The sequence below is a fragment of the Malaclemys terrapin genome, chromosome 4, assembly GCF_027887155.1.
Source record: "Malaclemys terrapin pileata isolate rMalTer1 chromosome 4, rMalTer1.hap1, whole genome shotgun sequence".
NCBI lineage: Eukaryota > Metazoa > Chordata > Testudines > Emydidae > Malaclemys > Malaclemys terrapin.
Window position 1 is genome coordinate 122416572 of NC_071508.1, and position 24217 is coordinate 122440788.

At 41.3% G+C, this 24217-nt stretch overlaps 1 protein-coding gene across 3 annotated transcripts in view; it reads right to left on the reverse strand.

Moving 5' to 3' along the window:
• Positions 1 to 54: 54 nt before the first annotated feature.
• RPS6KA5 (ribosomal protein S6 kinase A5) overlaps positions 55 to 24217 on the reverse strand; it is a 180108-nt gene continuing 155945 nt past the window's right edge. For all 3 annotated transcript variants that reach the window (XM_054026212.1, XM_054026210.1, XM_054026211.1), the window contains 4 exons: positions 6750 to 6941; positions 5857 to 6016; positions 5234 to 5397; positions 55 to 3056 (listed from right to left, as the gene is read on the reverse strand). In XM_054026212.1, the coding sequence (XP_053882187.1) occupies positions 2817 to 3056; positions 5234 to 5397; positions 5857 to 6016; positions 6750 to 6941 (756 nt within the window). In that variant the 3' untranslated portion in view covers positions 55 to 2816. The remainder of the gene's footprint in view (positions 3057 to 5233; positions 5398 to 5856; positions 6017 to 6749; positions 6942 to 24217) is intronic.

Genomic DNA, 24217 nt, shown 5'->3' on the forward strand with positions numbered 1-24217 from the left:
GTCTTTTATGCAAGAGATGTGTATCCATTACTGTGAGCTGTAATAATTCCAGAGTCCCAATATAGTCTAAAAATGGCATAATGAAGTATTTCATAAATGCCTGTGCGATAAAACAATGAAAATACAACTGCACTTTCCTCAGAATGAAATGATCACTCTTTTAGTCAATTTTAGCAATTGCCCATAAAGTTATTCTAATATAAAAAGTCATTTCTTCAAGTTTCCCAAGCAAGGGAACACATTTTATTATCCCCTTATTTTAAGAAGTTAAATTCAGCAGGGTCATTTAATTCCAATTTTTTTTTCCATTTAGAAACCTTTTTGTTTTTGTTTAAAAAGTACTTGAAAAACTGAACAGCAAAAATATCTCAAAGTGCGGTTTACTGAACATTACAAACAGTCAGCATTGCAATTTGTTAGTGCTGTTTGCAAAATACATATTAATTGCTGTGATTTCTTTGTATTTACTGTAGGTTTACTGGGGAGAGAGAATGTATTTGTTTACAAATGAGTTGTATTTATTATTGAGATTACTCCCAAGACAGTATTCAGAAAGCAAATCTGAATATTATATTAATATTAGTTTAAAATATCTTAACACCAGCCACTTTAAATTGTTTGTTTTACCAGCATATATACTGATTTTTAAGATTAAATATACTAATTCTACATAAACAGTGCAAATGTCTCAATATTCACATCAACCTAAAATTAATGCTGCAATTACTACTGACACTCATGTCAAGAAAGTAGTAAATTATGTAATTCACATCAGTAATTCTCAAATCCTCAAAATGCTGTCATTAATAATATTAAAGCAACACAGAACAAATGTTGGGTCTCAAAACCTCTTGGTTTTATCAAACACAGTCCTTGTAAACATGGCTGCATAAGATTTCTCAACACTGTTATCTGATGTAATTAAATAAATAAAACCATTGACATAAACAATTCCTATATCCTTTTTGCATAGGGTTTGGATTAAGTTTACTTTAAAATGCAGCAAGTTGTTAATAAAATCTGTTAGTCAACTAGGTTCCAATCATGCTAACAATTACACATGTACTTTACACCAGTAGTCTCATTGACGTTAATGAGATGACTCACATGTGTAATTGTTTACAAAACTGGGGTCTTATTTAGCACTTAATTGTCCCTAGTCATTCAGAAGGTGAGCAGTAGAAATGCTCTGCATAAGTTTACAAAATATGCTATTCAATTTAAAAGTATATCTATGGAAATGTTTCAGTAAAAGTCACATATTTATGATTCCAAACAGGTTATGTACATAATATACTACCACAGCAGGAAATACCTCACTGTAGTACAACAGTGTACAGTTGTGAAACACAGTGTTTAGTATAATTTCCCTTTAGTTTTCCCAATGCATAAGTGCTTTACAACTACACTATACAACATGCCCAAGTCTAGTTATTTATTATGTACAAGATAGAAGCAAGATGTGAGGAAGGAAATGTAATGTAAGGAATGAAAAAAATGGCAAAGCTACAGGGTTTCATTCCTGCCAGGTGCTGAGCACTCCTCCAAAGGTGCTAAGAGCCCACAACTCCCGCTGAAATCAGTGAGACTTAAGGACACTCAGCATCTCAGAGCAGCATGCAACACCTTGTGGGATCCCAAAAACACTCCATGAGAAAACATCAAAATCATTAAGGTGTTTTATAAAGCACAAACAAGAAAAATATATTTGAATATTTTATGATCAGTATTAAGCTAACTGCCACATTTGTGCAATGCAAAATTAAAAACATAAGTTGACATGCATTCAATATGAACCCCATGATAACAAAAATGGAATTTGGCGTTTCTGCATCTTTTAAAAAAAGATTCATCTTGGTATCTTCAAGTTATCATAGAAATATAAAAGATAAACACAATACATTATAGCTGTTCCTTGAAATAGATATTTGAACACATGACCATTTTAAAAAAAATGTTCAGTACTAAATTTCAACTTCTTTTCTCTGGTATATCATTGGGTTTTGGAGCTTGAAAAGTTTTTTAAAAATTTATATTTTCTAGAAATACAAATAAACAATAGCATTACAGTGCAAAGTCACCTCATCTTGCTAGCCATAGATTCCTTTTGCATCTAGATAATAGAAGACTGTTATATTCTGAGTAACGTAAAACCAAATTTAAGGAATAAATTTGTAAAACAGCATAATGGTACTCCTTTTATGTTCAGCTCTGTTCTTAAATTCCTAAATAAGGTCCAGGTTCCGGCCTATCCTATGCACCAACACAAGGGAGTTAGAAGTGATATAAGATGGCCTCTTGCTTTAGTGCACTGTACCGCCATTACTTGTGTGCAGAGAGAACCAGAGCTGCTATGACCCTCCTTATGCAGATGGGCAGGAGGGCTCTTGACTCTGCTCCCCACAACATGCCTAGTGGCAAAGTTACACAGCATTTCAGGGAGTACACATTGACTTTTACAGTATATTCCCTCTCTGGAACAGTGGGGAAACTGAAAGGAGATTATGCTCTCAGTCACACTCTTCCTCCAGGGATAAAACAACAATGTGATTACCCCTTACTCAGGACTAGACTGCACACCAATCTAGCCCTAAGTGAGTTCAATGATGGTTGTATTCACAATATTATACCACATCCAGTGATTCTGAACTAGGACTAAAACCAAATGTCTTGAAACAAAAAGTTAAAAAGGCAGAACTGAAACAAGTTGTTCAAAGCAATGAACATATCCCCGTAATCCCTCTGTTCCAAGGAGGGACAGGTACTACCAGGCTTATCACCTCTTAATTGTTCAAGAGAGGATATTTCTCTGCTTTTCAGTCAGAGAACTGGAAGATGGTTTCTGGGTTATTGCTGTCTGCAGGATTTGTTGGCTGCAGGGTTTTTGTTGGTGTAATTTTACCATGAGAATGAGAGGAGGAAGAATGTGAACTTTCACTGGAACTGCTACGCGTCTCTGTGCTTGTACTTGTCTTTTTCATCTTCCTTCTTTTAGCAAGAGGTGCTTTGTCAACATTCTGGAGGCAAAATCCTTCCCTTTTGTACTTGTTAAAGGCCTGTTTCAAAATAAAAAGGCAATTTATGCATTTATAAAAGGTTTAAGAAATGTTAGAACATGTGTAATGAAGTATGAGTTCTATGTTTTATTATTTCTCAAGAGTCATGTCTATACATTCTTCATGTAGTTTATAACAATTTTACAAGCCTTTAAACTAGTGCTGTCAAGCGATTAAAAATGTTACTCCCACGATTAATCGCAATGTTAAACAATAATAGAATACCATTTATTTAAATATTTGTGGATGTTTTCTACATTTTCAAATACATTGATTTCAATTACAACAGAATACAAAGTATACGATTCTAACGTCATATTTATTTTTATTACAAATATTTGCACTGTAAAAAACAAAAGAAATAGTATTTTTCAATTCACCTAATACAAGTACTGTAGTGCAATCTCTTTATCAGGAAAGTTGAACTTACAAATGTAGAATTATATACAAAAAAACCACTGCGTTCAAAAATAAAACAATACAAAACTTTAGAGCCTACAAGTCCACTCAGTCCTATTTCTTGTTCAGCCAATCGCTCAGACAAACAAGTTTGTTTACATTTGCAGAAGATAATGCTGCCCGCATCTTGTTCAAAGTGTCACCTGAAAGTTCTCATGGCACTGCTGTAGCTGGCGTCACAAGATATTTCCATGCCAGATGCACTGAAGATTCACATGACCCTGCATGCTTCAACCACTATTCCAGAGGACATGATGATGACGGGTTGTGCTCAATAACAATCCAAAGCAGTGCAGACCAACGCATGTTCATTTTCATCATCTGAGTAAGATGCAACCAGCAGAAGCCTGATTTTCTTTTTTGGTGGTTTGGGTTCTGTAGTTTTCACATTGGAGTGTTGCTCTTTTAAGACTTCTGAAAGCATACTCCACACCTCGTCCCTCTCAGATTTTGGAAGGCACTTCAGAGTCTTAAATCTTGGGTTGAGTGCTGTAGCTATCTTTAGAAATCTCACATTGGTACCTTCTTTGCGTTTTGTCAAATCTTCAGTGAAAGTGTTTTTAAAATGAACAACATGTGCTGAGTCATCATCCGAGACTACTATAACATGAAATATATGGCAGAATGCAGGTAAAATAGAGCTGGGAACATACAATTCTCCCCCAGGGAGTTCAGTCACAAATTTAATTAACACATTATTTTTTTAACGAGCTTCATCAGAATGCAAGCATGTGCTCTGGAATGGTGGCCGAAGCATGAAAACGCATACGGATATTTAGCATATCTGGCACATATATACATTGCAATGCCGGCTACAAAAGTGCCATGTGAACGCCTGTTCTCACTTTCTGGTGACATTGTAAATAAGAAGTGGGCAGCATTATCTCCCATAAATGTAAACAAACTGGTTTATCTTGGCGATTGCCTGAACGAGAAGTAGGATTGTATGAACTTGTAGGCGCTGAAGTTTTGCATTGTTTTGTTTTTGAGTGCAGTTATGTAACAAAAACAATTCTACATTTGTAAGTTGCACTTTCACAATAAAGAGATTGCACTACAGTACTTGTATGAAGTGAATTGAAAAATACTATTTCTTATGTTTATCATTTTTATAGTGCAAATATCTGTAATCAAAAATAATAATATAAAGTGAGGAGTGTACACTTTGTATTCTGTGTTGTATTTGAAATCAATATATTTGAAAATGTAGAAAAACATCCAAAAATATTTAATAAATTTCAATTGGTATTCATTTAACAATGCGATTAAAATGGCGATTAATTTTCTCTCTTTCCTAATCACAAGAAGGGCAATTAAACTGAAAGTCAAGCAAGTGCTAAGTGTAACCAGAATGTTACACATATCTTACAAAGCTTTGTTTAAGGACCTTCTCTAAACTTGTATATTTATGGTAGTTGTTTCACCATCATCACTTTCCTCAGTGATATAAATATGCTGTCAAAATCTATATTCTTCTCTCAACTTCCCATTTTGACATGTGTTTCATTATATTCTCTCATGTAGGTTTTTGGCCATTGATACAAGTCAACATATTATATAAGCCTTATATTTCTGTAACTTCCTATACACCTATCATAGAACTCTAAATGTAAATACATTTTTAAATAAACAAATTCATGTACATCCAAATTCTAGGCTGATATAATATAGCAAATGTTTAATATTTATAATTAAAACACAAGAGTTTTTAAGCTTACATGAAAGGTTGCTTTGACGTATGTATGTACAGCAGCCCCTGAAGAGCCTAAGTTATCAGGAGTCATTAGAGGATTGGATGACAGCTGGCTCCCATCTTGAAGCCATTCACTGTATCGCAAGCTGGACATTTTAATTCTTTTATTTGGATCCACTGTAAGAAGTCCTAACAGAAATATATTATATATATATTAAATATATTCTTAATCCAGGAGCTATTATTTATCTTTTTAATACTGTGGATAAAGTAATCATTTGAAAACATAAACCTTGAATCATTTGATGAGTCATGATTATATATCACTTTAGATATAGCTCATACAATTTTGACACAGGGTTGTACAAAATACTTTTTAAACAGAGAAATGAACTAAGTACTTGTTATAAAACATTCATAAATCAACAATAATAAATCAAGTGTTCAATAACTGACATCCTAAAAAATTATAGACTGATTCTGGATGAGCTGATAATTACTGCTTGTAACAAAAAGACTACTTTGGTTTCCTTATAAACTTAAGTTAATAAAGCACCAAAAACTGAAGAACACAAAAGTATACAGTATGGTACTTTTCTCTGGTCACTGCAACTAAAAGAAAAATATGAAATATCTATGGATACCTACCTTGTATCAAATCTTTGGCTTCTTGAGATACATTCTTCCAGGCTTCTCTTTCAAAGGAGAATTCTCCCTTTTTAATTTTCTTCATAATTTCCAATGCACTGATGCATGTTAAACCTTTGTCTTGAGACTGGAAGGGTACCTGTCCTGACAGCATTGTATACTACCAGGAGAACAAAACTAGTACTAATTAGTACCATATATTTATTGCCAACTTTACTACAACATTACTGATTACACATTAACCCAACTAACTCAATATTCAGATATTGTTACTTGCAGAGTTAGCAACAGCGTATATATTCCAACTAATGGTACTTTAATAAGAGTTATATTTTCTCTTTAAGGTGTACATGGTCCAAAGCACAACAGGTCTTTATTTAGAGACCTTGTAAGCAACATGGCTTACATGTCTCAGGATGGTTGAAAACATACAGATTTTATGCAGTGGGAAAGCCTATACCATTTACTTATTTTTCAAAATAAATTTTTCTGTAAAACAGAATGTAGGTTGGATCTTTATCTGAACTGGAACAGTTTTAAGAGCATAATATAAATTTATAGAGGTCTCATAATCGACTTATTATTTTCTTCACACATCCAAGCTGTTTTAACAGGTGAACATTCCAAGGAAAATAATTTAATCAAATTGCTCAGAAAAAAACTGAAAGCTGGCTCTAGCTCTACCTTCTTAAATGCCTCCAATACACATCCCAGCTTGCTACTATATGTGCAGGAAAAATATATCCTCACGCCACTCCAAAGCAGTGTCTATCCAATTCTAGTTTATCTGGGGCAATGTCAAGCCCTCCCCAGACATTAGTTTTAACAAGGAATCAATTTTGCTTGTGTTCTAGAATAATTAAAATAAATAAGCCACACAACCAAACACTCACCAGAATGACCCCCAAACTCCAGAGATCACAGGATTCGTCATAACCATTGTGATTCAAGAGCTCTGGAGCAGCATAATGAAGAGTAAAACATGGAGTCTTAAGAGGCTGATTATCAGGTGGTTTTAACCGAGCAAATCCAAAATCAATTATTTTTATTTCTGAATTATCATTTTCATCTGTGAACAATAAATTCTGAAAAGCAAATGCAAAGATAACTAAATTAAAGTTAACAATTTAAAAGATGCAGTTTTAAAACATACACAAAACTGATTCGAACCAACAATTTAAAAAAGAGTTTAGTCTCTAAGAACAAATATGTAAGCCAATATGCTTTTCTCCTATTTGTGAATACATCCTATTTCTTCATACTGCTTAATTAGAAAGAGAAGTTAAATAATGTTTAATTTATAAATCAGCTCTGATTGGAGATAAGCATGTGTTTACCATTATGCAACTTGTGAAATCAGCTGATATGTATGCACATGCTTAGGAGATGATTTTCCAAGATACAGTGCCAAGCATATCAAATCAAATTCTATATCACAACTATATCACTAACAAGCAGGAAAAATTAGAAACTAGCATGTTTAGAAAGGGAAATGGAAAATGTTTAAACACTGAATTAGTAGAAATATTACACTTCTTAGCAACCTCATTTTTACAGGACGGAGTACTTATTGTAACTGAAGAATATTATTTAACACTACCTACTTTAAAAGAATTAAATTGGTTTATTCCAATTTAAGTGCACTAACCAAATGTGCATCAGTCTTTTAAATCATTTAAAGCTCTATTCTGTAATGTGTTAAGTAATCTAGACTGCCATATGAATGAGAGTGCGCAATAGCACTCCAAGAATGTGCTCTGCATCTTGCAGGATTGAGCTTTAAAGTTGTCTCTTGCTACTAATACAAAAACTTGGAAAACCAAACCTGAGAAAATTCAAAGAGAGAATGTGTATTTTCCTGTGCCAGTTTCCCTAATTTAAGGAATATTCATGTAATCACTGAATTCCAACATTAAAGATGGGTTATAATAGGGTTACCATACGTCCTCTTTTTCCCGGACATGTCCGGCTTTTCGGCAGTCAAACCCCCGTCCGGCTCTGCTCCTCTTCGGTTCTGTGTAACTGACACAGTGTAAGTTACGCAGAGCCGCCACGGCTGGAGGCTCTGTTCTTCTTCGGCTCTGTTTAAGAGCCGGGCTGCCCGAGCGCTACCGGCTTCGGGCAGCCCCCATGCCGCCGGACCCTGCACCGCCAGAGCCCGGGAGGGGAAGTGCCAGGCTGGGGGCGCAGGGTTCGGAGGCATAGGGGCTGCCCAAAGCCCGAGCGCTACTGGCTTCATGGCTTGCCGGGCAGCCTCCAGACCCTGCGCCCCCGGCTGGGCGCTTCCCCTCCCGGGCTCCAGCTGCGCTGGGGAAGCGCTGGCTGGGGGCGCAGGGTCTGGGGGCTGCCCGGCAAACCCTGAAGCCGGTAGCACTGGGGCAGCCCTTTCCCCTTGGCTGGGACTGGAAGGGAGGAGGGGGCGGAGTTAGGGTGGAGAAGGGGCGGAGTTGGGTGGGGCTAGGGGTGGGGAAATGGGCGGGGCCAGGGCCCGTGGAGGGTCCTCTTTTTTTATTTATGAGATATGGTAACCCTAGGTTATAAACCATTAAGATTCAATCAAAATGGGCAATACAGTTCTGACACGCTGCAGAAATAATTTGATTTAGTTATTAGAAAAGTTCCTGGTGAGAATTTGGGGAGAAAGCAAGCTGGTGTGCTGATAATGATAAGAAAATCTGACAAAGCTCAAATGATCTGTTTCTGACACATGACATTTATCTACTTTCTTTGTCTGCCCACAAAACTCTACTAATAATGCCTTCTTTTTGAGTCTTCCCCCACATACAATGGCTAGAATCAAATTTCCATTTGGCTACTTCATCTTCTTAAAACACTTCTTCGTTCTCTGACCCAGAGATATTTCTTTACTTTAAAAATATACTTTTTTTTTTAGTTTGTAATTAATAAAACTTTTATATCATGCTCAAAGAATCTGAACACATTAATCCTAAATCATATTTCTTCCTCCTTTACCGCATCTTTTCATTTCCCTCCCAATACAGTCTGCAAGAGTACTTATTTCCAAGTACATTTGAATTTTTTCTTGTTCAATTTTAATGCATAGTTTATTCTTTTTCCTCCTGAATGAAAATCATTGTATTTAAGTACTGTATTTTCTGGCGTATAAGACTACTTTTTAACCCAGGAAAATCTTCTCAAAAGTCGGGGGTCGTCTTATACGCCAGGTGTCGTCTTATAGGGTGGGTGCTGAAACTTCCGAGCCGGACTGGAGAATCTGCGGTCGCCGCATATGGTGGGGGGAGCTCAAAAACGGCCGCGGCCGCATCCCCGCCCGATGACGAGGTGAGGGGGCGCCTCACCGGGAAGGTGTAAGTGAAGGGCGGAGCAAGCTGCAGGCGTCCGGGACGCCCGGGGTATGGAAAAAAGAGATAGAGCGGCGCTGTGCCCAGAAAAACACGCCTCTTTCACCCGTCTGGCCCGCCCTTGTATCCTATTACCGTACCTCCTTCTCTGCCTCTCAGATCTCGCTCCTGAGGACTGCAGTGAAGCGGCGCAGGCGCGCATGTGCGAGATCTGAGAGGCAGAGAAGGAGGTAATAGGATACAAGGGCGGGCCAGACGGGTGAAAGAGGCGTGTTTGCGCTACCGCTCTGATAATCTTGGAGACAGGGAGGGCTGGGCAGGCAGGGAGAGCTGACCAATCCAAGCAGGCTTTGTATACAACAACCAGCCAATCGCCGGTAAGGTACATCGCTTGCCGTGACTGGCTGGTTGTTGTATACTGGGTACCACATACAGTACAGCACCAGTATCTGTACCTGTTCATACAGTATAGCACCAATACATACAGTACAGTATACAAATGTCCAACAGTCAAAACCCCATCATGGCTCCACCAGCAAGAAGAAAGAAATATGAAGCCAGTTTCAAACTTAAAGTTGTAAACTTTGCCATGGAACATAATAACTGCGCTGCTGCAAGACAATATGGAGTAACAGAAAAGATGGTTCGGGACTGGAAAGCAAATGAAAAAGCATTAAAGAGTATGCCAAGGGGTAAGTGTGCATTAAGAAGAGGCACTCCACATTGGCCAGAACTCAAAAAACATGTAGCAGACATGGTGAATGAGCATCGCCAAAACGGTTATGTAGTAACACGAAATAAAATACATTTGTTTGCACTTCAGTGGGCCAAATCTAAGCCAGATCACAGCAACAGATTTAAGGCCACTGTATCCTGGTGTACTAGATTCATGGGAAGGCATAATATGGTACTGAGGCAAAAGATGAAAATTGCCCCAAAATTACCTGCAGATCTTGATAGCAAAGTAAATAGTTTCCATCGATACGTAATACAACAGCGCACTAAACATGGCTATGCATTAAGTAGTATTGGAAATATGGATGAAACTCCAATGAATTTTGATATGGTTGGAAATAAAACTGTCCATCAAAAAGGTGAAAAAACAATTTTAATTAAAACAACAGGACATGAGAAGTCCAGTTTTACAGTGGTACTAGGATGCACAGCTGATGGCGCCAAACTGAGACCAATGATTATTTTTAAAAGAAAAACAATGCCGAAATTCAAGTTCCCTGTTGGTTGTTTTGTACATGTGAATGAAAAAGGCTGGATGGATGAAGAAGGGGTAAAGCTATGGCTTGATAATGTATGGAGCAGGCGACCAGGTGGACTTATTCAAAAATGTAGTCTACTGGTGTGGGATATGTTCAGGGCTCATTTAACTCCCAGCACCAAGCAAATGCTTGCAAGACTAAATACAGATGCGGCAGTTATTCCTGCAGGATTGACAACGTTGGTACAGCCACTGGATGTGTGCCTAAACAAGCCATTTAAAGATCGCATTCAAGAACAGTGGAATGAATGGATGGTTAGCGGCAAAAAGTCATTCACAAAAGGAGGAAACATGCGTGCTCCACAGTTGGATGTTTTGTGCAAGTTTGTCATAAAAGCCTGGAATGATATTGATGCAGAAACAGTAATCAAGTCTTTCAAGAAGTGTGGCATATCAAATTCATTAGATGGTATGGAGGACGACTACTTGTGGCAAGATGAAGAGGAAGCCGAAGCTGAGACCACACCATCTGATACGGAATTCGATCCATACGATGACTGCCTTACAAATGTATCACAAGATGTCATTGATGTACTTATGATATCAGATGACGAACAGGAGGATTTTGAAGGCTTTTAAAGGGAAACTGTCACGCCAGCAAAACCTGTAAAAATACCGCAGCTTGCAGTTATGATGGGCGTTGCTAACTCACCAGGGACTTGCCCAGCACTTGCTCTCTCTCTCTTGTTTGTTATCTTCCTCCTATCATCATCAGTTCCAGTTTGGTTGACAGCTTAGAAAACAAACAGCATGGCAGCTCTCATGGGTTTATTGTCTTATCCTTCCTTTCAGCTTTAGCGTGAATTAGGAAAAGTTTAATCCACTTGCACTGTTTTATGTTTACATGTTTGATGACAAACAGCCTTATGTTTATAAGTGACAGTTTTCCTGCTAAGTACCTGCATGTCATAAGCATTTGAATTAAAATTACCATGTTGAAATCAAATCTGATGTTTTTTTAATTTTTTTTTGGTGTGCGTTGGAAGAGGGGTAGTCTTATACGGCGAGTATATCCCAAACTCTATATTTTAACTGGAAAAGTTGGGGGTCATCTTATACGCCCAGTCGTCTTATACGCCGGAAAATACGGTACATAAAGAATTTTCACTCAGTACTACATCTGACTTAAAAGCGCACGAGTGCGCACACACAAACATATTCCCAGCCTCATCTTTGGTTCATATATATAAAAATATAATGCAAGGGAATAATGTTAAAGGTTCGAAAGCATTACAAACTCAGACTCCAGGTTCTAGGAACATATTGAACCTAAGTAGCAAAGAACGTAAAGAAAATTATTTTTTTAATTTCTTATACAACGGTGCTAGGAGTCTGGGTAATAAGCAGAAGGAACTGGAAATTCTCACTGGTGAGAAGAAATTTGACACAACTGGCATTACCGACCTCTGGGTGGATGCTTCTCTTTACTGGAATGTTAACATCACTGGTTACAATCTATTTAGGAGACATATAGTGAGTAAAAGAGGTGGGGACTGGCACTCTACATTAAGCAAACCATTACCTGTTTAGAATTATTGATAGTTCAGAACAGCAGAATCTTGAATGCATGTGGATCAATTTGCTAACTAATAAAGCTCAAGGGGGGCTGTTGCAAATGACTGAATCAATTTAGACAAAAGGACAAGTTGCTCCTTAAAGCGCCTGTCTGCAATTTGTGTTAGGAAAAATTGTGTTATGTGAAATATATGCTGCAGGTCTCATGCAGCCAGTAATGAAACACCATCAGAGTTTCTATCATAGGTGATAATATTCTGAAAGAAAAGATGAAACACCTAAGATAACTATTTTGGACCCTCATTATTATGAATTGATCACTGGACTGGAAGTTGTGGTTGTCAGTGGACCACTGACCAAGACCTCATTACATTAATTATGGACAAAACAGAGGATAATCCCAGCTAAGTAACAAATATACTTGGAACCTAATTTTCCAAAGATGAAGAAAATAAGAATTATGAGCAAAACTGATGGGAAGGAAGAATTTAGAGAGCAAAATATGAATGAACATTGGAATTGTTTAAGAAGAGTTTACTAGATAGCCCAAAAGCCACAATTCCTCAGTCACAGAAGAGGACAACTGGGTTAAAAGCCCATCCTAGTTAAGAGGGAAGTGAAGCCAGAAATTAGAAACAAACACACACTATATAACAAATGGAAAAAAACATGATGTAGATTGTGAACATTATAAATTACCAACTATGAAGTGTAGAAAATTGATAAGGGAAGCTAAAGATATCAGGGAAAAATCACTGTTCTACTGCTTAATTATTCTTATAGTTAGAGATAGCCAACTTAAAATTCCCATACTGCAAACTAAGCCAATTACTTCTTGTCCTATCCTCAGAGGACATGAAAAACAATTGAATAATGTCCTCTTCATAATAACCATTTACGTATTTGAAGACTTACCAGGTCTCCCTTCAGCCATCTCCTCTCTATACTAAATATGCATAGTTCTTTCAATCTTTCCTTATAGGACATGTTTTCTAAACCTTTTATCATTTTTACTGATCTCCTCTGGACTCCCTTCAATTCGTCCACATCTTTCTTAAAGTATGATGCCAAAAACTGGATACAGTACTCCAGCTGAGGCCTCAACAGTGCTGGGTATAGCAGAACAATTACCTCCCATGTCTTACATATGACACTCCTGTGTAATACAGCTCAGAATACTATTTGCTTTTTTCACAACACCATCATACTGTTGGCTCATATTAAATTTGTGATCCACTATAGCCCTCAGACTCTTCTGCAGTAATGATGCCTATTCAGTTATTCTCCATTTTGTATCTGTGCATTTGATTTTTCCTTCCTAAGTGCAGTACCTTGCACGTGTCTTTACTGAATATTGTCTTATTGATTTCTGACCGATTCTCTAAATTATCAAGATCATTTTGAATTCTAGTCCCATCCTCCATAGTGTTTGCAACCCCTCCCCGGCTTGGTATGCAAATTTTATAAGCACACTTTCCATTCCATCATTCAAGTCATTAATGAAAACATTGAATACTATCAGACCCAGAACAGACCCTTGCAAAATACTACTTGGTATCCTCCCAGTTTGACAGTGAACCACTGATAACTACTTGTTGAGTACAGTCTTACAACTGGTTATATAAGCGCCCTATTGGAAATTGCACGTAGACAATATTTCCCTAGTTTGCTTATGAGAATGTTACGTGGAATTGTGTCAAAAGCCTTACTAAAGTCAAGCTATATCATGTCTACTGTTTCTATTTATCAGGCTGGTTACCCTGTCAAAGAAGGATATAACATTGGTTTGGGATTATTTGTTCTTGACAAATCCATACTGGCTATTGCTTATCACCTTATTATCCTCTATTATTGTTATTAACTTATTGTTTAATAATTTGTTCCAGTATCTTTCCAGGTACTGAAGTTAGGCTAGCTTGCCTATTATTCTCCAGGTCCTTCCTTTTCTCCCTTTTTTAAAGCCGGATACTATGTTTGTCCTTTTCTATTCCTATGGGACCTCACTTGTCCTCTATGGGTTCTTGAAGATAGCTAATGGAACAACAACAACAACAACAACAACAAAAAAAAACACATGTAATACATCAGAAGCAGGAAGCCTGCCAAACAATTAGCAGGACCACTGGATTATCAAGGTACTAAAAGAGCATTCAAAGACAAGGCAGTTGCAGAGAAGCTAAATTAATTCTTTGCATTGCTCATCACTGCAGAGGATGTGAGGAAGATTCCAACACTTGAGCCACTTGTGATGGGGTGTACCAACCCCACACTGGGCCGCCGGGGGCGGACCAATCATTGTGAGCCCAGGCAACCACGCCCCCTTTCCCCTGCTGTGCATGCTCCAAGTGGAGAAGCTGGATAAAAGGAGGCAGCCCAGGTCAGTCGGAGTGGACGACAGAGAGGAAAGGACGTACACTGCTGATTCCTGCGATAGTCCTGGTGGTAGAGCCCAAACACCCAGACTACGCTCCAGGCGTTTCGCTGATGGCGGAGATTGCCGGGGAAGCCAAGCCACTGCCTGCTGAGGAGGCTGCTGCTTGCTCTATGTCCCAGCCCAGAGGGAAGTAAGGCCTATAGACTGTTTGTTTGTTTTCCCCACCCAGGGGCCATAGACTGAATGATGTTTTGCCCTGGCCAGGGGGCTAATTCCCCAAATCCTATTGCCTGCCCCAGCCAGGAGGCTGCAGGGCTTCAGACTGCTTGTTTGTTTTGCCTGCCCAAGGACCCACGGACTATTTGTCTAAGTGATCCTGGCAGGGGGCCAGGACCCACTTGACTGGAATCACCCGCTTAACAGAGAATCCCGATGACTGTGTGATGGGGTGTACAAACCTCGCACTGGGTCGACGTGGGCACCCCAACTTGACACGCTGGGCCCTGTCACACTATTCTTTTCAGGTTATATATCATATCACGTAAATCAGCCGCTATCAGGTGAGCGGAGGATAGCTAATGCAATGCAAATTTTTTTTAAAAGCCTCCAGAAGCAATCCTGGCAATTACAGGCCGGTAAGTCTAACTTCAGTACCAGACAAATTGGTTGAAACTATAATAAAGAACAGAATTATCAGACAAACAGATGAACACAATATGTTGGGGAAGAGTCAACACGGGTTTTGTAAAGGGAAATCATGCCTCACCAATCTATTAGTATTCTTTGAGGGGGTCAACAAGCATGTGAACAAGGGTGATTCAGTGGATATGGTAAACTTGGACTTTCAAAAAGCTTTTGACAAGGTCCCTCACCACAGGCTCTTAAGCAAAGTAAGCAGCCAGGGGATAAGAGGGAATGGATCAGTAACTGGTTAAAGACAGGAAACAAAGGGTAGGAAGAAATGGTCAGTTTTTAGAATGGAGAGAGGTCCCCTAAGAATCTGTACAGGGACCGATGCTATTCAACATATTCATAAGTGATCTGGAAAAAGGGGTAAACATTCAGGTGGCAAAATTTCAGATGGCACAAAATTACTCAAGGATACTTAAGTCCAAAGCAGACTCAAAGAGTTACAAAAGGATCTCATAAAACTGGATGACTGTACAACAAAATGGCAGATTAAATTCAATGTTCATAATACATGCAAAGAAGCGTACACTGGAAAACATCATCCCAACTATACATATAAATGATAGGGTCTAAATTAGCTGTTATCACACAAGAAAGAGAATTTTGAATCATTGTGGCTAGTTCTCCGAAAACATTTGCTTAACTTGCAGTGGCAGTCAAAGAAGCTAACAGAATGTTAGGAACCATTAGAAAAGGCATAGATCAGGGGTCGGCAAGCTTTCAGAGGTAGTGTTCCGAGTCTTCATTTATTCACTCTAATTTAAGGTTTTGCATGCCAGTAATACATTTTAACGTTTTTAGAAGGTCTCTTTCTCTAAGTCTATAATATATAACTAAACTATTGTTGTATGTAAAGTAAATAAGGTTTTTAAAATGTTTAAGAAGTTTCATTTAAAATTAAATTAAAATGCAGAGCCCCCCCAGACCAGTGGCCAGGACCCGGGCAGTGTGAGTGCCACTGAAAATCAGCTCGCTTGCCGCCTTCGGCACGCGTGCCATAGGTTGCCTACCCCTGGCATAGATGATACAGGGAGTCCTCGGACTTACGACGCCTGACTTACGTCTCACGCCACCCCATGATGTTTGTTTCGCCCTTATGATGCTCTATTTGCATAAAGTTCTCTTTAAATCACTTCCTAGTGGTATTATACTGGTATAGAGCTGGAAGAAGTCGCTTCTGATTGGCTTTGAGACAGCAGGGTAGCTTGTTGCCAGGTAAGGTTGCCACTTGTTTTTGATTGGCTGAGCCTGGGGCCGTGAGCCAACCAGAAAGCTTGAACAGTGATTAGCTGAGGCTCAGCATGTGTGCCGTTCTCCCTGGCTTTCTGAGCCTGTGTTGCCAGCATTCTGAGCAACATATGTGAGTTTATATGTTTATTTGAATGCTGTTTACAAAATACAATGTACTGTAAATACATTGATGTTGCAACATTAGTCATCTATAATTCATTTAGTACAAAAATCTGGGTTATTGTGGTGAAAATAGTGTATCAAGCCTTGGTTCAGGAACCAATCCCGCCTTCATATCATTGATTCCTATGGGAAAAGCGGTTTCAACTTACATTTCAACTTACAACGCAATTCTGAGGAACGAATTGTGTCATAAGTCTGAGGACTCCCTGTAAAACCGACAATATCATCATGCCACTATATAAATCCATAGTAATCCCACACCTCGAATATTGCATGCAGTTCTGGTTGCCCTTTCTAAAAAAAAAAAAGCGTGTTAGAATTGGAAAAAGTACAAAGAAGGGCAACAGAAAAGATTAGGGATTTTGAACAACTTCCATATGAGGAGAGATTAGAAGGAGACACTGTTCAGTTTACAAAAGAAACCAGGGGTAGCAAGGGATAGGTACTCTAGTTTTTCATAGGCTGAATTAAACACATCTAATTTATCTAAATATTATTTAGCCTATTCTTTCCTGTTTTGCCCTGAGATCCTTCCCCCTTGTTGTTAATATTAATTGTTAAGCATCTCATCACAATTAGCCTTTTTAGTGAAGACTGAAGCAAAAAAGGCATTAAATACTTCAGCCTTCTCTGCATTATCTGTTACTTACTCTCCCCTTCTCCATGAAGTAATGGATGTACACTTTCCTTCATCTTTGTCTTACAGAGTTGTGGGTGGGAAGGAGTCTAGGGCTAGGATGACAGGGGTGCAGGTCAGTATTGAGGGGCACTAGCACAGCTGTGGGGGGAGGAGCCCAGGGCAAGCATGACAAAGGGGTGCACATCAGGATTATAGGGCAAGGAGGGCAGATGTACATCCTCTTCTTATTCCATTACTACAGTGAATTCCCTAAAATTTGCTACTATCCAATAGGTTCCTGTCCCTTTCAGAACAAAACATCTCAAGCCTGTACCATAATAGCATGGATAGGGAGGGCTGCCGCATAATTAAGAACTCCCTTTTCTACTTTAATGATTTATGTAACTGCCATGTAAAAAAAATTAGTTTATTTATCAGTATTTCACATTGACATTTCATAGTCACACCAAGCAACCCTGACCGGTACTGTTAAAAGAGTAGTTAGAGCCTAAATGGGGTCTCATGCTTTTGCAGAAAGATGCACTGACCACATCTATATGTGGAAAACTGCATCCCACCCTCAGTTCCTGACTGCCTTAAAATAGTAACTTTAAAAACAACAAGCAGGAAAAAGAGAGGAAGGGCTAGTCTGACTGTTTAGAGGCAGTAAATTCTGAGAACTGTTTACTAAGAAGTAACCCTTCATTACTTCAACTACTCAGATTTCCATTCTTACAGATGAGCACTATTGAGATGAGTTGAAGCATGTGCCCAGTTTATTAAGAGAATGAAGTACTCCCTTACAAACCTAACATCTGAACCAGTCTTTAAATTAAGATGGTAACAAGAGTAAATGGGGGGGACTCAGTTCCATATGGTGCTGTATTTATAAAAACCTACCTCAAATGCTACTTTTTCTCTGATGGACAGAGAAACAGCAATCTTCTACATTAAGCATTTTGGCAATATATTTTCTTATCTTGTTAGAATTTCATGACACATCCCCAATGATTTATTATGTTCACTAATTCACAGATAGTACATAAAAGCAAAGGGTAGGATTTTCAAAAGCTAATCCCCTGGGGACTTGCACAAATCCTTTTGCTCTGAAGTCACTTAGGTTTTTGGGTGAGATTTTCAAAAGCACTTTAGTACCATTATTGCACAGACTTCTTTAGCCTTTAACTTTGAAACAGTTATAAACAACTGTATGCTAGACAACTGTAACAAAAAGTATTCTGCAAAAAGAATAACAGTTGCCAAAGTTGTAAGTAGGAGAGATTATTAAATTCCAGACAGAAAGTGGCTGGGAATCTTCTGAGATAACAGCTGTATCATCTGCACTCAGGTCATATATTATAACCATCCCTTGAGGGTCAGTCCTACTGGAGAAATTCTATTCAGGTTTTTATGCCATCATTATCGCTACAGTAGCTGAGCACCTTCCAATAGTGCATTAAGCAATGTGTCTATACTTCTGTCATGTTTTGTTTGTCCTCTCATCTTCTACTCACAAGGAGAAGACTGTACAGTGGACTCTCTTGTTTTGCAAAGTAAAGTTGTTGGGTGGGTTTTTGTTTGTTTAACCACTGCAGAAGAACTGTTTTGAAAGGAAGGTGTAGTTGCATGATAAGAAAGGCATCAAGGTTCAGAATGAGTAGTTATTGTATTAGTTTGCAGCTGATTCATTATTATTCATTTTTAAATCAAATACAGTTAATAAGTAGATGTGACAGTAACCACTAGGCACTTGATACTAATCCACATCACATTACTATTACCTTTTATTAGTAGTAAAGAAATCGTCACTTACTGTAACTGTGGTTCTTTGAAATGTGATGCAGGTATGTATTCCATTTAGGTGTGCGTACCCCCAGGTCACTGGAACTGGAGAATTTTGCCTAGAAGTACCTGTAGAGGGGCAGCGCTCGCACCTCGTGGCTATTCCCCCTCCCTCTTCTATATGAGGCATCGCTGCCCACACCCCGCTCAGTTCCTTTGCAGTGAATGCCCAGAGACTAGTTTCTGATGCAGATGGGTCAGAGGGTGTGTCATGGAATACACATCTGCATCACAGCTCCAAGGACCACAGTTAGAGTAAGTAACTGTTTCTTCTTCTTCTTCGAGTAGATGCAGCCATGTATTCCACTTGGATGACACACTAGCTATACCCAGAGGGTGTGGCTCGGATTCTATTTAAACAAGGACTGCAAAACCACCTTCCCAAAGTTTGCATCTGATCTGGATGCTGCAATAATGGCATAATGGTTCATAAAAATACATATTGATGACCACATGGCAGCCCTACAAATATACAATATTGAGATATCACGTACAAACACTATTGGCATAGTTTGTGCACTCATAGAATGAGCTCGCTACAATAGAGGGGGCGTAGCCAAAGCAGTTTTGTATGCAGTCTTGATGCAGGAAGTTGTCCACTTACAGATAGTCGGTGAGGAGACTGCCTGTCCCTTCATACAGTTTGCATACAACACAAACAGACAAGGCGAAGCCCAAAAGAATTTAGTCCGGTCCAGGTAAAAGGCCAGACAGTTTGAGGTCTAATGTGTGAAGATGCTGCTCCTCCAGAGATAAGCAGCTTAGGACAAAAACACAGGCAAATGAAACCGCCGGGTTTAAATGAAACCCAGACCACTTTAGATACAAATTTCAGGTGCAGCCACAATGTCACTTTGTCTTGGGATAACTGCATGTAAGGAGGCTCTGCTATCAAAGCCTGCAGCTCTCACACTCTCCTTGCAGATGTTATTGCCACAAGGAATACAGTTTTTTGACATGAGAGAGGAAAGGGACAGGATGCTAGATGTTTGTACATGCTAAGACTGTGTTAAGGTCCCACAAGGGAACCGGTTCCCAGACCATTGAATGGAGGCAAAGGATTTCGTTTAAGAATCTCGCCATCATTGAAAAACACCGATCTTCCATGAATGGGTGGATGAAAAACTATTGGCACTAGATACACCATCAATGAGCTAAGTATAACGCCGACAACTGAAGATGCAGTAAATACTCCAAGATGTCTTGGATACTACCCAGTGTTGGCTGAACTCCGCGGGCCAATTACCACATTGAAAAACACTTCCACTTTGCTGAACAGGCCATCCTGGTAGAGGGGGTTTTCTAGTACTGAGCAGGACCTGTCGAACAGCCACCAAACATTGCTCTTCCTCCTCATTCAACCATGGAACAGCCACACCATAAGACGCAGGGAACTGAGACCAGGATTCAAAGTGTGACCAGGTCAGGATGGAGAGGAAAGGATATGGGAGGCTAAAACGACAGTGGAAGCTTGGAAAACCAACACTGTCTCAGCCAGTGAAATGATCGAGCTCTGAGGGAAAGCATAAAAGGGAGCTGACTGCCAACTGAGGTGGAAGGCGTTGAAAACTGGACCGATGCCCACTTGAGAGCAGAAAAGAGGAAGTTATTCACCTTTCAGTAATTGAGGTTCTTCGAGATGTGTGTCTCTGTGGGTGCTCCACTCTAGGTGACGGTGGATCCTGGCGCCTCTGATCGGAGATCTTCGGTAGCAGTGCCTCGTCAGGACGCACGCGCTCAGTTGATATCTCCCATTTCATTGGAATCTTCCTGATTGTGGGTGTCTTGCACCCTCATCGGTTCCTTCTCTACTGTGGAGAAATCGTACTAGTACTCCAAAGTAGAGGGGAGGAGGGCGGGGAGTGGCACACCCACAGGGACACACGTCTCGAAGAACCTGTTACTGCAAGGTGAGTAACTTTCTCCTCTTCTTCAAGTGCTGTCCCTGTGGGTCCTCCACTCTAGGTGAATGTGAAGCAGTACCCACTATGGTTGGTGGGATTTTGGAGTTTTGTGAGGGACAATGGTAGACAGTACTGTATGGCCGACTGTGGTGTTTGCCGTGGTATCCCGTGTGATAGCATAATGTTTGGCAAATGTGTGGTCAGATGTCCACGTGGCCGCCTTGCATATGTCTGTAACAGGTACGTTGTGGAGGAAGGCAATGGATGTTGACATTGCTCTAGTAAAATGAGACCTAACACCCTCTGGTGGTTGAATATTCTGGGTCTGATAGCAGGATCTGATGCAGACCAAGATCCACTTGGAGAGTCTTTGCTTAGAGATAGCATTACCCTTTGATATTTTGGTAGTAGAAACAAATAGCCTAGGGGATTCACAAAATGATTTAGTTCTGTCAAGATAGAATGCAAGAGCCTGTTGGACGTCGAGGGTATGTAATGCAGCTTCCTGTGAAGTCGTGTGAGGCTTGGGATGGAATACAGGTAAGTGTATTGACTGGTTAAGGTGGAAGGTAGACACCACCTTGAGGAAGAATTTGAGACGGGTTCATATGTAAGCTTGTTTAGAGAAAATGATGTAGGAGGGTAGGCCATCAGGGCGCTTATTTCACCAACCCTTCTTGTTGATGTTATGGCAACCAAGAAAGCCTCTTTCATGGACATGTGGAGCAGGGATGAGGTGGCCGGGACTCAAAAGGAGGTTTCATAAAAGCGCGGAGAACCAGGTTGAGCCTCCAGGAGGCTACTGGTGAATGCATCTCAGGATAGAGATTTTGCAGGTCCGTGAGGAAACGTTTGATGGTGGGGTGTGCGAAAGTGAACAGCTGTCCAGAGTGTCATGGAAGGTGGTAAGGGCCGCGAGGTGTATTCTGATAGAAGTGAGCAAAAGCCTATCCTGTTTTAGTTTGAAAAGATAGTCTAAGATGTCAGAGAGGGTTGCAGTCTGGGGTATTAAGCATCTGTGGATGCATCAGATGGAGAAGCTTTGCCACTTTTGCAGGTAAGTCTTAGGAGTGGAGTCGCTTCTACTGTGCAGGAGAACATGTTGGACCTGTTCCGAGCAGGCTAATTCGTGGGATTGAAACCATGAAGGACCACACCGTCAGATGGAGGGTGAGCTGTGGATGAAGAAGCTGACCGCAGTTCTTCTTCAAATGCTTGCTCATATCGATTCCAATTAGGTGTGCGCGTGCCACGTGCACGATCGTCGGAAGATTTTTACCCTAGCAACTCTCGGTGGGTCGGCTGAGGTGCCCCCTGGAGTGGCGTCCTTATGGCGCCGGATATATGCCCCTGCCGACCCAGCGTCCCCTCAGTTCCTTCTTACCGCCCGTGACGGTCGTTGGAACTGTGGAGAGCAACGTAGCTGACCTCCACATCCCTAGCTTTCTAGTTGTCTTATAGTTAGTTCTTAGTATAGTTTATTAGTTTAGCAGTTTTTAGAGTAGTCTTAGTAAGTTTGCATATAGTATATTAGCGTATATAGTTGTATGCAAGTTGGGGTATCGGGGTTTATCCCCGTTCCTCCGCCCCGGTACCAGGGCTCATGCCCAAGTCTCCGGGTTTCAAGCCTTGCTCGGCCTGTCTCAAGCCGATGCGCATTGGAGACCCTCACGACTCCTGTCTGAAGTGCCTGGGGGAAGCTCATCAACCTGACAAGTGCAGCATTTACAAGGCTTTCAAGCCTCGGACAAAAAAGGAGTGGGACTTCCATCTAAAACAGCTCCTGATGGAAGTGGCACTTAGCCCGGTGCCCCCAGCACCGCGCGCAGACCAGGCACCGTCAGTCTGCAACGCATCTCCGGCACCGGAGCAACCCAGCACCAGCCAGGTACCTCGGCACCAGACGTCTCCAGCACCGGTACAGACACGGCACCGCTCGCTGTCTCCGCGGCCCAAGAAGCAGCACAAACCACCTACTGCTCCTCCACAGGTGCAACCACCGCCGGCGGCCTCAGTGGAGCAGCGCGCCATGCCAGACCACACCACGAAGGCACCAACTCCAGCACCGTCGATTCTGGCGCCACAAGCGCCGTTGAGTCCAGTGCATATAAGCTCCCTGGTGCACACCGTGGTTGAGCTGGGTCTGCCGTCCACTCCAGAGACCTTCTCCACTGCTCGCGCTGACTGAGCCTGGACCATCTCACCCTCCAGCACCACCGGTGCGGACTGTTGCATCCATAGGGAAGCCTGTCTTCTTGCGACCTCCTTCGCAGAGTGAAACAGCTCAGCACCGCTCTCAATCCCACAGATGGTCCTGGTCTTGGCACCAATATCCATCTCGGCGCCAGTCGTTCTCGCAGCACCGCTCTGCCTCCTGGAGGTCTCCCTCCCGGTATGATCGGTACCGATCCAGCTCCCGGCACCGGTCCCAGCACCACTCAATGCGCAGTCGGTCCCGGCACTGCCTGCACCATCGGTCGTCATCCAGATCGACCTCCCAGCACCATTATGATAGTCAGTCCCACTCCCGATCACGGTACCGCTCGGGACACCGGCACCGGTCCTCGGCCCTCACGTGCGGACCAGTAGACAGCACCAGGTCAACACAACAAAGGTGTTCGTCACCGCCTTGGCCTTCTCGCCCAAACTCGGCGGCATCCCAAGCGGAGAGTGGCTGTAATGTCCAGGGCCAAGACGCTGATGGTGCTAGCCAGGGGCCAGATGTAGGACAGGATCCCAACCAAGGCCCTCCATAATGATCCTTCTGGACCCCTTGGGCATACTACCAAGCCCAAGGTGGCCCCTCAGGCACTTCTCGCTCGGCTCATTCGGAGCCTAGGGTACCTGAGGCAACTGTTAGCTGTCCTCCCCCAATAGGTTCGGAGGCGACTACCCTACCGCCTGAGCAGGCTGATGCCCCTACGGTCGTAGACCTAGGGCAGCTGGACCCTCCTCAAACTGACTTTCCACAGGACCCACTAGTCCAGGGATTAGCCTCCTCATCCTCACCTGACGAAGCCGTGGCAGGCACGTCCTCCTCTGGCCCCCCACCTATAGATCTTCGTGCTCACCAGGACCTACTTCGTAGGGTGGCACAGAACATGAATCTGCAGGTGGAGGAGGTGGCGGAAGTTGAGGACCCGGTGGTGGACATCTTGTCGGCCGATGCCCCCACGCGGGTAGCTTTGCCCTTCATTAAGACCATTCAGGCGAATGCCAATACTATCTGGCCGTCCCCGGCGTCCATCCCTCCCACAGCAAGAGGGGTGGAAAGGAAATACATGGTGTCATCCAAAGATTATGAGTACTTTTATGTGCACCCCCAACCTTGCTCCCTCATTGTACAGTCTGCAAACGAGAGGGAGAGGCATGGCCAACAAGCACCCACCCCTAAGTCCAAGGACGCTA